Source organism: Nannospalax galili, unplaced genomic scaffold (genome assembly GCF_000622305.1).
Source record: "Nannospalax galili isolate Female #2095 unplaced genomic scaffold, S.galili_v1.0 scaffold199, whole genome shotgun sequence".
Taxonomy (NCBI): Eukaryota; Metazoa; Chordata; class Mammalia; order Rodentia; family Spalacidae; genus Nannospalax; species Nannospalax galili.
The window spans coordinates 1,961,677-1,977,127 of NW_008343559.1; the positions used below are offsets into that span (position 1 = coordinate 1,961,677).

General features: G+C 41.0%; 1 protein-coding gene across 1 annotated transcript in view; it reads right to left on the reverse strand.

Annotated features, from left to right (window-relative positions):
* The window catches only part of Dcp1b (decapping mRNA 1B), a 48,932-nt gene that overhangs the window by 12,229 nt on the left and 21,252 nt on the right, over nucleotides 1-15,451 (reverse strand). The window contains exons 4-5 of the mRNA XM_008839756.3: nucleotides 3,424-3,490; nucleotides 1,359-1,494 (exon numbers count right to left, since the gene is read on the reverse strand). Of these exons, the coding sequence (XP_008837978.1) occupies nucleotides 1,359-1,494; nucleotides 3,424-3,490 (203 nt within the window). The remainder of the gene's footprint in view (nucleotides 1-1,358; nucleotides 1,495-3,423; nucleotides 3,491-15,451) is intronic.

Consider the following 15,451-nt stretch of genomic DNA (forward strand, 5'->3'; position numbering starts at 1 on the left):
TAAGGTGCAGCTAGGAAGATTTCCTTTTTCCTAGACTGCAAAGAGATCCACGTAAACGCTCTTCTAATTTTTTCTAATGCATTTGGGATTTATCCTGGTACATGGCTTGAGGTATGACACGAATTTGGTATTTTATCAAATGGGTACCTGTTACTTCAACACCATTTACATAACAATGCATTCACATAACTGATTTGAAATAGTTACTTTATCATATTATGAGTTTCATCTATGATTGCATCTAATTCTGGTTTCCCATCTATCCCATCAGCCTACCTGGCTATTTATAGATGAATACCTCATGGCCCCCTGTCAATATTGCTGGTTTTTAAAAAAATTTTTTTAACAGGGATCTTGTAGCTATTCTTTCTTGGCTATTTCTCCTCATGAACCTTACAATCAACTTATCTGCTTCGGGAAAAGAAAGAGAAGGAGGAAAGAAATCAGTGGCATTTATTTAAGGATCAGCTTAAATTTAGAGAGTAAAGGAGAGCTGACAACTTTACATTCAATCTTCTTATTCTTTTTTTTCCTTTTTTTGGTCTTTTTGAGACAGGGTCTCTCTGTAGCCCCAGCTGGCCTGGAACTCGCTTTGTAGACCAGGCTGGGCTTGAACTCACAGAGATCCACCTGCCTCTGCCTCCCAAGTGATGGGATTAAAGGCGTGCGCCACCACACCCAGCTGTTTATTATTATTTTAATTATGTGAGTGTCTGTGTGTCTGTGTAGGGGTATGTGCTTGTGCCCTTAGGGACCAGAAGAGGGCATCAGGTTCTTATTCTTTATCCATGAACAGGACATATATTTCCATTTGTTCAAGTCTCTAATGCTTTTTGTTTTACATTTAAAGTTTATATTTTATTTATTATGTATGTGGGGGGCTGAGGGGAGTACCACAGTGCATGTGTGGAGGTCAGAAGAAGACAACTTGTCAGAGTTGGTTCTCTCCTTCCACTCTATGGGTCCTGAAGATCAAATAGGTCATCAAATTTGGTGGCAGGTGCCTCTATTCACTGAGCCATTTTTGCCAGGATCCATGCTTTAATTTTTGAGATAAGGTCTGGAACTTGCCCTCCTCTTGCTGGGATTACAGGCCTGAACCAACCATACTGACATGAATTTGGTGGGAAAGGATTTTTTATGTAATTTGTTGTCACTGTAAGTCTTCTAACTGGATACTGTTTGTTTGTATGAAGGCTATAGATTTCTTAGGCTACCTTTTAATTTAGTTTAAAGTAAAGAGCCTACTAAAAGCAAATAGATTTTGATTTTATCCTCTTTTGTTTAGAAGAGCCTAACATCTTTCTCAGTGAGGATCTTGCTGGGGTAAGTACTATCAAAAGAAAGGGCAGACTCACCTTCGTGTACTCATCTTTGGCCTTGGTGAGCATCTGTAAGATATCTACTTCTCGGCCGTCTCCTGAACTGAGGGTCACTGGGGAAGGTCCTGCTCCTGCTCCATGACAAGCTTTCAACTGTTCATACTCAGTTAGGCTAGAAACAAGGGGAGATGCACATCAAGAAAATCAAGTCAAAGTCAATGGCCCCAGTTCTCACTCAAGTGTTTCCTTTCTACTATAACCATCTTAGGAACAGACTGCTTAGGCACTTAAGACAGAAAGTGAGGAATGAAGTCTTGAGTCAATGGGTCACATATGTGAGTCCAGAGGAGGAGTCAGAAAGCTGGGATCTGTGGACCCAATCCTGCCCCAGCTGTTTTTGTAAAGAGGGTAACAAACGCAGCCCTGCTCATCGGTGGTGGTCTCAACCATGGCTGCGTGTACACAACAGCAGCAGGGCCTAGTGGCTGTGACTGACTGTGGAGGAGGCCCTATTTGAATGCTCAAGCAGGGATGAACAGAATGCACAGATTCTCTTCATTCCTGAATGCCTTGAGGTCAAGCAAGGTTGACTGTACCAGCTCAATCCCTGCAGTTCTCTGACAGTTTAGAGATACAGTGAAGGCTCCATCCTAACTCTGCTCACATTATCCTACATGCTGCAAGGAAACATCAAGAAAAACACCTTTGAATTTCAGCTCAAATACTTTTATTAATACACAAAGTTAATGGTAAAATAAGACCCGAGAAGTTACTGAGAGGTTTTATTCTAACTAGGAAAGGGATCAGAATCCATACAAATCAGCTGCTCATTGCTAGTAATAATCAATTTCCTGCCCAAGTTATTAAGCAATTATTGCAGAATGCTAACAGGTTTACCATGACCTCTTGGCTGAGCCACAGGGTATTTTTTAATCCACATGAGATCCTGGTATTATCATCCCCTGCACAATTACGATAACATGAAATGTTCTAGGAATTAGTTGTTATGGTGGTAAATACCAGTTTGAGCACACTTAATCACCATCTGTGACTTGAGCTAGTTGTCTAAAATTAGCTCTTGCAAGCGAGATTTTCAGGAGTCAATTTTATTTATAAAAATGTGCTCCCAGTTTTCATTCTGTTGGGGGTCACTTTTTCATATCACTGCCCCTGGATTTAGAAATGGAAATGGGTTCTTTGTAGACAGGACTGTGGCATCATACCCACTCAGGGAGCAGCTGTCCAGGGCTGAGACCCAGCATGGGTAGGAAACTCACTTCGTTCTGAGGCTCTTGGCCATTTCCATAAATAGCAGGGAAAATACTGACTGGCTCATAGCGAGCAGCCAAGCCTAGAACTGGTTACAGTTCACCAGCCTTACCTGGGCCTCCTCCTGATGAACCAGGGGAGCCAAGAGTAGGAAAGCCAGACAGCAACGCAGAAGTTTCCCAGAAGCAGAATGGGCTAAGCACAGGTATCAGAACGTTAAGAGAAATAAATAGCTCGCACATGTGTGTGTGTGTGTGTGTGTGTATGTGTGTGTGTGTGTGTAAGATAGATAGAGGGAGAGGGAGAGGGAGAGGGAGAGGGAAAGAGAGAGAGAGAGCTCTGATCATGAACTGATATGTCCAGAGATGGGGACAAAGATTATCCTAAACACTTGGCTTTTGAGGCATAGGGAATTCTGAGCTCAGAACACTCACAGTTAAAAAGGAAAGCTTTTTAGAAAGGGCATAAAGGAAGCAGAGGGCTCTGGAGGAGCCGGAGCAGCTTTTCAGGCTGGTTCTGCACGTTCTTTTCACTGAAGGGCACACAACTTTTCAGAGCAAAAACTGCTTATTTACAAATGAAGACAATACCACAGAAAACTGCCATCTGGAATGGCTCGCATTATGTGGGGCAAAACAGAGGGCAGACCTAGAGAAAGTATGGCCAGCCATTGCTTACGCTGTTGTATTTATAAGTGGTATCAGGTGTTTCCTGATCAACTGAAGATGCTGGCTGTGAAATGCTTCCTGTTATGGTCAGCATTGCTTTACACACCTAGAAATACAAACAAAAGCACCAGGTCCTGAAAAATACTTAGCCTTTTGGCACTTACTGTTTCATAAGTTCTGCAATTCTTTGGCATTCTTCCTTATCATAAAACCAAATCCCATAAATGGACACTGGAAATGAAACACAGAACAAGTTATGAGTATCTTTAAAATCACACAATGTAAAGAAATTCCCTTTCATCCTGGAGGAAAATACTTAAGAATTTAGAAGATTTTAGGTAGTGAATGAGTTAATTCAATGAATTAGTAAATAAATGAAACCAGTCACTGGAGTCAAAACTTAAAAATCTAACATTGGAAATCTTGGTGATTTTGTACACACACATCCACATTCACACACGAAACCAGTGAAGTCTGCTTTTGTTAAAAGTGCAGCACCATAATTCAACAGGCATTCGGTGAGTGCTCCTTAAGTGACTACAGACTGAAAATGAAATCAGGATTTTGAAACTTGGCTTGAGACTTCATTGTTTCTATATTCTATTTGCACATTTCACAAACACATTTCATCTTTATTTTTAAATATTCAGAAACCTGATGCTCAAATTATGCCTGAAAAACCCCACTCCCTCTTTTTCTACCAGGAATATGTTAACTGAAAAATTGGCTGTGAGCTGTTAGGATAGGGAGCTAGAAAAAATAAATTTTAATAATAAATCTCATTTCAAAATGTCTATTCAGAAAATTTACAAATGTTGAAAGACTATATATGGCTACAGCCTAGTCATTTAGCAATGAAGGGAAATGTGGCATAATATAACTGCAATTGATTGAGTTACGATTTTTCAAATAAGTTGTGTACTAAACTTAGTGGGTACCCAGCTCTATCACCTTCATAGCAAAGGCTAAAACAGTTGCAGAACACATTTGTAAATATCTGGTTGAGGACCTGGTGGTACTGTGTAAATAATCATATAAGCAAAACATGAACTACATGTACATTTGAAAGAACTTTATTGAAAACAGCAGCAATATTATGATAGACCAATGAAAATCAGCAAAAAACAAACTTTTAAAGGAAAACATTTATAAATTTAAGCTTTCAAAACATTCAACTCTTTTGTTATGAAGACAGCTAAGATATTCTAACACACCTTTCCCCCCACCCACCTCACCAGTGCCCAGACATAAATTTTCTGCCTCAGGACAGTACTGATTCGAACATCAAATGGTACAGGAAGTGTCTTTTTAATGCTGCTTTAAGCAGGCATCTTAAAGAAGTGCTATAAGTCTAAATTATTAACTTGCCAAAATACATTAAATGGAGGGTTTAATCTTTGTTTTTATACTAGTCAAGTGTATGCAGACTTTTTAAAAAAAAGATTTGTTTTTATTTATGTATATGTAAACGTATGTGTCTGTGTATGTGCATGCCACATGTGTGCAGGTGCCTGAAGAGGCCAGAAGAGGGCATTGGATCCTCTGGAATGGGAGCTGCAGGCACCAGTGAGCTGATCTGCTGGGAGCCAAACTTGGGTCCTCTGGAAAAGCAGCAAGTGCTCTTAAGCACTGGGACATCTCTCCAGCCTGTCTGCACAATCTTTGTCTCAGCTACCTACCTATGAAGGGGAAAAGTAAGAGGAAGGCCCCAGTCTTTGTTGAACCAGGTTATTCTCGCAGGTAGAAACACAAACACACACACACACACACACACACACACACACACACACACACACTCAAACTCCTCAGTATTCTGACAAATCTAAGAAAAATAAGGACATGGGTGTTCTCAAGTCCATGTGCTTTTCATGAGCACTTTTATGCCAAAACACAACTCTTGCATCTCAAGAGTATTAACTGTGTTTCTGGAAACTTCAAATTCCAGGCTACTTCCCATCCACCAGAAATGATTCCCCACTCAAGATTCCTTACAGACTCCTGCATGGCAACCCTTCAGTCTTGTTCTTATGAGATCAAGTTGGATCACGGACACTCAACCACTTTATAAATCTAACAACTTTCATGTGTTTGCTTGCTTTGGTCTTAGTTATAATACTAGGAGCCTGCTCTGGGTCTTTTGGCCACAATGAAAACTTTTCTTCTTCTTTGGAGACAGGGTTTCCCAAACCAGCAAGGGAGCAAACCACAATGTAACCAGACAAGGCCCACTGGCAGAGAAAGTGACAATGTGGGTCCCACCAGCAGACTATGTACAAACATTTCAGATGTCATTCTCCTTCATATGTGGCATTTGACATAAGGAACTAGACTGTCCTAAGGGCAGGGTGCTAAACCTGGTGACACAAACAGAAACACGGTCTGACATCTTCATTATCATGAGATGCTAAAACACAGGTTTGGGGCAGAAACTTTCAAACGTCAAAGGAAAAAGCTGGGTTAGTCATTGTTATTTAGGACATTATAGATATTTAAGACCCAATCATTTAATCTATGAAGCAACACGGCCTTAAAAATAATAATGGGATCATCTTGAAACAATTTTAGTTTGAACATAAGGTTTAAATAACTAGGAGGAGGGGAATAAAAAACAGCTTTTGGCCACTGAAAAGTGACACCAAGATAAAATGTAGGACTGGGCCTGTATTTTCTTCTCCCTAAAATAGTTTTGCAACTTGAGCTGCACTGCACTGTGAATTCCATGAAAGTGCACATTCCAGCTGAAGTTTTCTGCATCGTGGGCCCTGGGTCTACCACCCCTACCGCAGTCCTATCTGTCTTCCACACGAGAGGCTGGGCCAGAGCAGCTCGTGGTGATATATAAAGACCAGAACTCATCATGTCTTCAAGAGGTGATGAGCTGACAGGCTGACAGAAGCCATTTGCTTCACATTTCCATCCAAGGGCTCCTGTGAAGCCAGTGGGGGAGGGCTTCTCCCTGCACAAGTCTCAGCACAGCAGCAAAGGTGGAAAGATGCAGCGGAGAAGAGCCAAGGAGGGAGGTGTGCTTTCAGAATTCTAAACGTGAACGTATTAACCCAAAGTCGCAGTCGAGTGACAGGCTGTGTATGTAAACATTTATGGCCCTCATGGTGGCTGCAGAAATCATTTCTGAATTTTAAAAAAGTACAAGGGAAAAAAGGTCACAAGTGGGACATTTGTTTAGTTGTGAAATCAAGTTACTAGTACAACTGGAAATTCACAATGATTCGAGCCTTCGTTCAGCCTACTACACCCCCATATCAGCTGCTTTCCAGTCACCTGTCTGAGGAAACAGAGGGGAAGTTCAAGGGCAAGGTGGTACGTGAAGCTCAACTCAACTGTTTCTACATCTCTCCTGGAGGTAAGCACCCCAAAGTGGAGTGGAAAGAACAAGCATGTTGAGACCTACTCTAGAGAGTAAGAAGCCTAGAAAGCCCCACCCCTCTCTGGGCAAGCCTCTAGTTTTGGGGACTTTTAACAGCATAGTTGTAAAGTTCTGCCTAACATTGCGCTCTCCTGGATGCCATTCCTGGAAAATTCTCCATTAAAGGGTGGTGTTTGAGCCAGTAGGTATTCACCAGTCTTTCTTTGGTAAAAATGCCTATTGCCTACTGTCCTTTCAGTTCTTTGAGAAAGAGCAAGGAGAGCAAAATTTCCATATAATATATTTCATACCTGAATTTTGTAGCTGTATACAGATGAGAGAGTAAGCAAGTTGATTATACTCAACAATGGCGTTTTTTTTCTTTAGTTTCTTCAGCGGAAAAATTGAAAGCCAATCACACTTCAATAGGTCAATTAGGCGGTCATTAGAGGCAATATTAAATGTCACTTTAAATGCATATTTTCACTTGGAACGCTCTGGTTCCTATTAGCACAGTACAGCAGTTCATTCTGAATGAACGATCTGAGGACCTGCCCTATCCTGTTTATGCTCCTAATAATTGTTTCTGTTCGATATGACTTTGGAGACATTTAACATTTGTTTTATATTTTATGCCAAATGCTTTTCAACTTGAAATCATTTAATAAGGATTTGGGCTAATATCTGTATAAACTTTAAGAAGAAAGCATATACCCCTACAGTTAGTGACTCACGGCAGACTCTGCCCAGACAGACCTAATTTGACAACGCTTGCGCTTGCCTGCCTCCTTCTTCCTCTACCTCCTCCCTTTCTTCCCTCTTCCCTCTCTTCACTTATTCCTGTCAAAAGGCCAGGAAGTCTGTCTTCAAAAGCTGTCAGTTCTGTCTTTGCTGGGAAAGTTGGAGAACATAGCAGTTACGTCTTTTAATGGACATTTCAGGATAACTCAAAATTCACAAATTTCTTCAGCTCCTACTCGTTTGAGGGTCTTTATCAAAGAGTGGAATCAGAATCCCCAGCCCAATCGTATAGCTGGTGTAAACATCTGTTTGGTGGACTTGGTTCAAATTCAGTATTTTTGATTTCCTGTCCCATTTACCTTGTTCACACCACTGTATGTTTGGTCGCACTCAGGACCACTATTTACTAGAAGCCGGTGGGAAGTGCACACAGAGCATCTGCCCTCCTGAATGACCATGACACACTTGAGCAAAGGACAATCCTGAAACTGTAGAGCTGAAGCCACCTAGATAGTGTGCAGTCCAGTGATCCATGTCAAGCTGGCCAAAGTCATTTCCTCAGCTCAGTCTGTTTTCTCTAAAATATGCTCCTCCCACAGCCTATAAATTAAATATGTAATCTTTAAAAACTTTTTACATGCTTTGATTGATTTCTAAGCTTGATTGTGAAAGAATGTAACTAGTCATTTTTTGTTTTGTTTAATTAATTTTTTTACATTGATTTATTTTTGTGTGTATGTGTGTGTGAGGGGGGTACAAGCATGCGGAGGTCAGAAGACAACCAGCCAGAGCTGGTTCTCTCCTTCCACCATATGGGCTCTAGGGATGGACTCAAGCTGGCAAGCTTGGAAGTAGGTGCTCTTATGCTGAACCTTCTCATCAGCCTTTTGTTTTGGGATGGTGTCTTGCTATGGCCTTGATCTCACAGCAATCCAGAGTACGGGGAATTAGTCGTTTTTAAATGAGTTTGTGTGGACTTTCTGAGGAAGAAAGGAAACGAGGGAAGGGAAGGAGGGCCTGAGGGATGCAGGGAAGCCTTGAAGCAGCTGCAGTGTTTATAGCAGACGCACTCGGCAGCAGTTGAGGGCTGTGTCCTGGCTCCATAGATGGGAACCAAGGCTGTGCCTGGCTGGCTGTGCGTCAATCCTGCACTTCTAACCCAGCTTCCCTTTGGCCTGCTCTTTAATGCCTTTAAAGTAATGTTCTTTCATTTACCTTCCGCTCTGGCTGTACTGACCAAACACGGACACATCTTGTAAAACAAAATCCTCATTGGCCTCAGAGAGGCTACATAGCATTGTTATCTTTGGCCTGGGTCTGGTTCTTTTCACATGACATAGTTTTACTGCCCTTCACAAATCAGCAATCCTGATCCCATGATCTCGGGATCCTGGAAGGTTCGAAGCAGATGAGAAGCAATCACTATTTAACGGGTAGCCAACACTCAGGAGCATTTGAAGCACAGTAGAAAATCAGTGAAAACAACCTTCTCCCTTTTCCAAATTAACTATTAGGAAGCAAATGCTATTAAAAACAAAGACAGAAACCTTATAACCAAAGCATTCGATTAATTTGAATTAATATGTATTCTCCAACCATCCATGAGAATTTAAATTACCTTAAAAGACAGATTTAACTTTTAGAAAGTTTTCATTTATAACAAATGTTCTGTATGTCATTAGACCTTCCTAATCTCCTCAGCGGTCACTGCCCTCCCCATCTGGGAACCCTGACAGTCTCTACTGCTGTCAGGGTCACCAAAGGTCAGATGGGATCTTCATTTTCTGCTAACTTCCTCATTTTATTTTGTCTCAGGGAAAGTTCCTTTACTCTAAGAAATTTAACAGAGTAAAGAAACTTCTAAAAACACAAATCAGGAAAACCCATAGTTAATGATAATAGAAACAGGAACAATTTATTCTGCTTTGTTGACCACTTAAGTTTGTCTCATTTTGTTCATTATCTTGCTGATAAATTTCAAAATCTCCTAGGCCACAAATAGTAAACAGGGATTTCCTAAGACATCTCTCATTTCTCTGAGCGTCTATTCATCCTTTAAGACCCAATCTCCCTCACTCTTTTAGGGATAAACTTCCTATGTTTTCTTTGCTCCCAGTCTTTTTTGTATATCCTTGTACTTAAAAAAAGTAATAGTTAAGCATTTACACACCTGTTCCCTTGATTAGACTATAATCTCCTGGAGAGGAGGACTTTAATACATTCAGCATAGTAAGCAGCATGCAGTAGTCGTCCGAGTTAAACTTCAGTCCAACACCTCACACCACCAATAATGTGTGCTATTGCTAATATCAGTTCTGGCTTAATGTCATAGATCAGATATGCTTGTTCTGGATGGCTTTAGTCTCAACTTGACACGCCTGGGTTGAGGGAGCCTCAAGTGGGGAATTGCCTCCATTGGACTAGCCTGTGGCCATATCTATGTGGCATCTTCTTGATTGTTGAGTGATGTGGGAGGGCCCAGCCCACTGTGGGTGGTGCCACCCCTGGGCAGGTGGGCCTGTGTTGCATAAGAAAGCAGGTTGAGCAGGGGCTTGGGGAACAAGCCAGTAAGCAGTATTCCTCCACGGCCTGTGCTCCAGCTCCTGCTTCCAGGTTCCTGCCCTGAGTTCCTACCTTGGGCTCCCTGATGAACTGTGACCTGGGAGATGTAAGCCTAATAAACCCTTTCCTTCTCAAGTTGGTATTGGTCAGAGTGTTTTGTCATAGCAATGGAGAAACAAACTAGAACAATACTAGAGTCCTCTGCCAACTGATCCACTCTACCAGAGAGCACAGCATGCTTCTCACAAGGCCTTTACATTGCTCTATAAATTCTTTAAGAGTTCATTTTGTATCAAACAGTCCATCTTCTAAGTGTAAGTAATATTGATAGGATGTTGTCCTTAGGATGTGAATTTCCAGAGATTATGTATTTCTATTGACCTACCACTGAGCAGATACTAATGTACTTATTTTATGCGTATTTATTATCAGAGCATCTCTATTCCTGCTCTTCCTACCTGCCTACTTTTCCCACTTGCAATGGAGAACTCAAAGAATGCAGCATTTCTCTTCCTTACAGATGAACACAAGATAGAATATAACAGGACTTGGGTTTAACCAGCAACCAACATAGTCTCATGCTAGTTGTGTGTGCTGATAGAAACCTTGAGTTACAAGCACCTAAATGATCTTAAATATGCTAATTAATCTAGTAACATTCTGAAAAATCTATGATCTTAAATGAATTTCAATAAGGGAAAGCAAATTCTGTCTCCTATCTCATATAATGAGTTTGTGAGAAACATGAAACAAGCATTTCTATAGGTCAAAGTTGTTCCAAAAAATGCGCCAGACTTTCTCATATTTGAATCAGATGATTAAATCAACTGTTTAATGATGACAAGGGCAGCTTTGCTGGAAACAGTTTAACTGTAAAGAATATGATCACTAAAAAGCTTCTAGGATTTGGCACAGGAGCCATCTAGCCTGTGACTACAGGCTACTTCCTGATGGAAGAAAAGTGAATCAGAATCTCTCTTTTTCATTTTGACCTTAACCTATGAGTACAGACACAGGAGACATCATTGTTCCTAAAGCCTTTAGGATGTAAACAATTATCATCCTTTGTTCTATTCTGAAAAGAGAGCCATAGGTTATATACAGAATCATCAGCTCATTGCTTTTCTTTCTCTCAAATCCTTTAAGAATACAGAACAAGCTGGACGTGGTGGCACACGCCTTTAATCCCAGCAGAGGCAGGTGGATCTTTGTGAGTTCAAGGCCAGCCTGGTCTACATAGTGAGTTCCAGGTCAGCTGGGGCTACAGGGAGACCCCGTCTCAAAAATACAAAAAAAAACAAAAAACAAAACCAGAACAAATATAAGTTTTCCTTCTGTGGGTTAAGGAGTAAATTAAGTTTGATTCCAGAACATGAGTATTTGAAACTACTGTGTAAGTGACTTTTGGACAAAAATCAGCAGTATAAAAATGGAATTTACGGGGCTGGAGAGATGGCTCAGTGGTTAAGAACACTGACTGTTCTTGCAGAAAACCCGGGTTCAAATCCCAGCACCCACATGGCCTCTAACAACTGTCTGTAACTCCAGTCCCAGGGGATCCGACAGCCTCTTCTGTCCTCCACAGGCATTGCACGACACAGGTGTACTTACCTACACGCAGGCATAACACTCATACACATAAAATAGAAACAATAAATATTTTAAAATGGACTTTCCATGAACGCGCTCAGAGGCCCTACGCAGTCATAGCATCCACTTCCTCTGTGTTGAGGCAGGGAGACCGAAAGGCGCTTCACCTATGAAGCATTCAGCGGGACGTTTTGGAATTCAGTTTTTCTCTGCCAAGATTTGGACTTCTATGATGCCAAATTGGGTTCTCGCAACAAAAATATAAAATGTCATACAACTTCAAGCCACAAATGCAGCATTTGTGGGACCAGCACCACTATGTGGATGTTTATTTCCTTGGTAATGCCAGGGAAATAAATGCAGGGTTGAAGATCAAGTGACTTCACTTAATTTTACTCCCCATGGCAGCTGCATATGATAATGTGTGACTTTGCCTCATGGAGTCTTCCTTATCCAAGGAGCTCATCTACAAAAAATTTTTCCTATCATGACACTGAGTGAGTTTAGAGATATACAGACATATCCCCATTACATTCCTGGACGGCTGGCCCACAGGTGAGGCCCCTAATCATCTACAGTAAAAGTGCAGAGGCTGGGGTAAAGGTAAAAGAAACAGTTTACTTGGGCTGTGTGGGATGTGGGGGTCAGGGTTGGAGAAGCACAGCTTACTTGAGCTGTGCAGATGCTGATGTGGACTTGTTTCAAGGAGCTACCAGATGCTCAACACATAGAAAACCAAAAATATTACATCCATAGATACCTCAAGACTCAAAAGTGAAATTCTGCTTTACTTAAAAGTTTTCCAGAGATTTCTGTAATTGCAGAATGCCAGTTCTTTAAATAAATAATCTCTTTTACAGCTTAGATCCCTTCATCATGAGCAGAGCACTGACAGAGAGAAAACAAAAAGTAATTCTGGACTTAAGGTTAGAGTGACAAGTTCCATCACTCAAGTCTCAGGAGATGTGCAACCCTCAATCATTTACTAAAGTTCATCAGCTCTCTGCAAAATAAAGAGGTCAATTTCTCACTTACAATGGCAAAGGTGGCTTAAAGACACAAAATGAAATTCAATGACCATATTATAAGTTTTAAATTTCAGGGACCTTCTTTCTTTCTTACTAAGAAGCACAGAATCCTTGAAGGTTACTGAGGGCAGCAATCATAACACCACACACAGTGAGAACTCCAGGGTTATAGAGGCTCCCCATCGACTGAATATGAAATGTCAAAGTCCTTGTCTCCAGTTCTACATTATTTGACTCAGGTGAGTTTACCACAAGGCTCTTATGTTGTTGGGCAGATCCTGAAGAGCAAGGCATGCTATTGTTATTCCTCAAAATACCGTTTCTGTCTGACAAGAATGTCAATGATTACTTTTAAGTCTCTTGGCCCTACAGGACTTCAGGAGTCCAGCAATACCCCTGAAATTCAGGTCTGTAAAATGGCGTGCACAGATACAATAGACACTTCTGAGGGTGAAGGACGGAGGGAGGGGGCCGAAGCGGGAGGTGGGAGAAGAGCCATCAGATTCTACAACTCAAGATTAAAAATTGCTATTTGAGAATACCAATATACCAGCAAATATCTGAAAATGGAAAAATAAATTCAATCAACTATGGATAGATAATGAGGTTTTCACTTTCTTTGTAGCAACTTTCCATAGGATTGGTTTTTAACCTTCCAGCTGCTTTTATAACTACTATCTGAGTGATTCCAAAGTTAGGTGACAAATCTCAGGATGAGTTGGAAGAGTTTCATTCCTCTACATATCTTGAAATCTACAAGGCTTAAAAGCCCCAAACCGCTGGCATTCCTAGCCATAGACGGGGAGCTACTCACTTCAGACCAATTACTGCTTTGTGTCAGTTTGAGAGGCAGGATTTTCAATCTGATCATGAGTTGGGGAGTAGGGAAGAATTTCTGGAAGCTGGGCAACCCTATGGTTGTTATAAATCAATCACTCCAAGCAGAGTATCTTCAAAGCTACATGTCATAAGCTGGCTGAGGCTCAGAATGCTAGATGGCCTCAGTAGACCTATACACATACGCAGCAATTCTACGATTAATTCAGTAGACCTATACACATACGCTACAGTTCTATGATTAATTCAGACGCTTTGGGAGTCACCTAAAGTCCATTCTACGTGTCTACTTCTTATCCAGGTCCATTTATTTTCTGGGCTCATGTGGAGTCACAGAACACAAGTAAAATACAAGATAAGGTCTCTGCCACAAGAGACCTGTAATGTACTGCTCATGCTTATGTAGTAACCTGTTCATTTACGGTAGTATAAGGGCAGAGCAAAGGCTTCACAGAACATACTCTATGCAGAGTGAGCAATGTTGCTTCCATATTATGCCCCATCCTACTTTGCAAATTTGACTTTCTTACTGCTGTTACTTATTGTATATATAGGCACAATTTAACTGACATTCTGGAATAATTTAAAGTTTACGCTTTATGTTTTATAACAGCTACCAAGAAAACATTTAGTATTATATTTTAAAACTATCACTTATACACTGTTTTAGATAAAGATTGCAGAACAGATGCTAGAAAATTGTATCCCTGATAGAAAATTGACTGTTTAAAAAAGTGAATTTGGGGCTGGAGAGGTGGCTCACCGGTTAAGAACACTGGTTGTTCTTGCAGAAGACCCGGGTTTGAATCCCAGCACCTACATGGCAGCTAACAACTGTCCGTAACTCCAGTCCCAGGGGCTCCAGACAGCCTCTTCTGACCTCTGCGGCCACTGCATGACATGGGTGCACTTACCTACATGCAAGTAATACATGCACACACATAAAATAAAAATAATAAAATTTAAAAAAAATTTTAAAAAGTGAATTTGTTGTTTTTTGTTACTTGAGATAGGGTGTTGGCTGTATAGCCCAGGCTAGTCTCAAGTTCATAATCTTCTTGTTTCAGCCTCCAGGGTGTTGAGATTACAGGTATGAGGCATACATCCAGCTTAAAAATTGACTCTTGGGCCAGTAAGATGGTTCAGTGGGTAAAGGCATTTGCTGCTGAGCCTGATGACCCAAGTTCAATCCCTGGGACCCACATAGTAGAGGAGAGAACTGACTGCACAAGTTGTCCTCTGACCTCTATATGTGTGCTGTGGCGCACATATCATGCCCACATACATACATACATGCATACATACATACATGCATACATAAAATGAATTTTTAAAAAAATTGACCTTTAAGAGACGGCATATGCCACTAAACATGGCATTTGAGAAGCAAAGGCAGGTGGAGCTCTTTGAGTTTAAGGTCAGCCTGGTATACAAAGCAAGTTCTGGATTAATCAGGACCACATAGTAAGAACTTGTCTCAAAAAGGAAAAAAAAAAGTAAAGAGGGTTAATTAATTTCAATTAAATTTTTTTCATTTGTTTATTATTTCTCTGTGTATGCCACAGAGCATGTATGGAAGACAGGACAACTTTGGGAACTGGCTTTCTCCTTCCACCACATGGGTCCTGGGGACTGAACTCAGGTTGTCAGGCTTGGCCATACTCCTTTACCCACTGAGTCATTGTGGGAATAACTTTCCTGTACTACCTGTCTTACCTAACCTTGTGACCAAAGTTAATCTTACATTTTGAGATCATTTAACACTATCTATTCAATCTGTCTTCTTACTGTGTAATCAGTTTATTAAAGTCTAGGTAGCCTTTAACAAAACAATGTAAACATTCTCGTGAGGCCTTGCTTCCCCCTCTGGTAATCAACTTTCATAAGCTGAGCTAAACAAACATCTTTAATCTTAGATTCTGTTCCCTATTTCTTCCTCATGACCCTTTCTTGCCCCGGCCCAGAATAGTGTGCGCACACGTGTGTGTGTGTGTGTGTGTGTGTGTGTGTGTGTGTGTGTGAGAGAGAGAGAGAGAGAGAGACAGAGACAGAGAGACAGAGAGCGACACA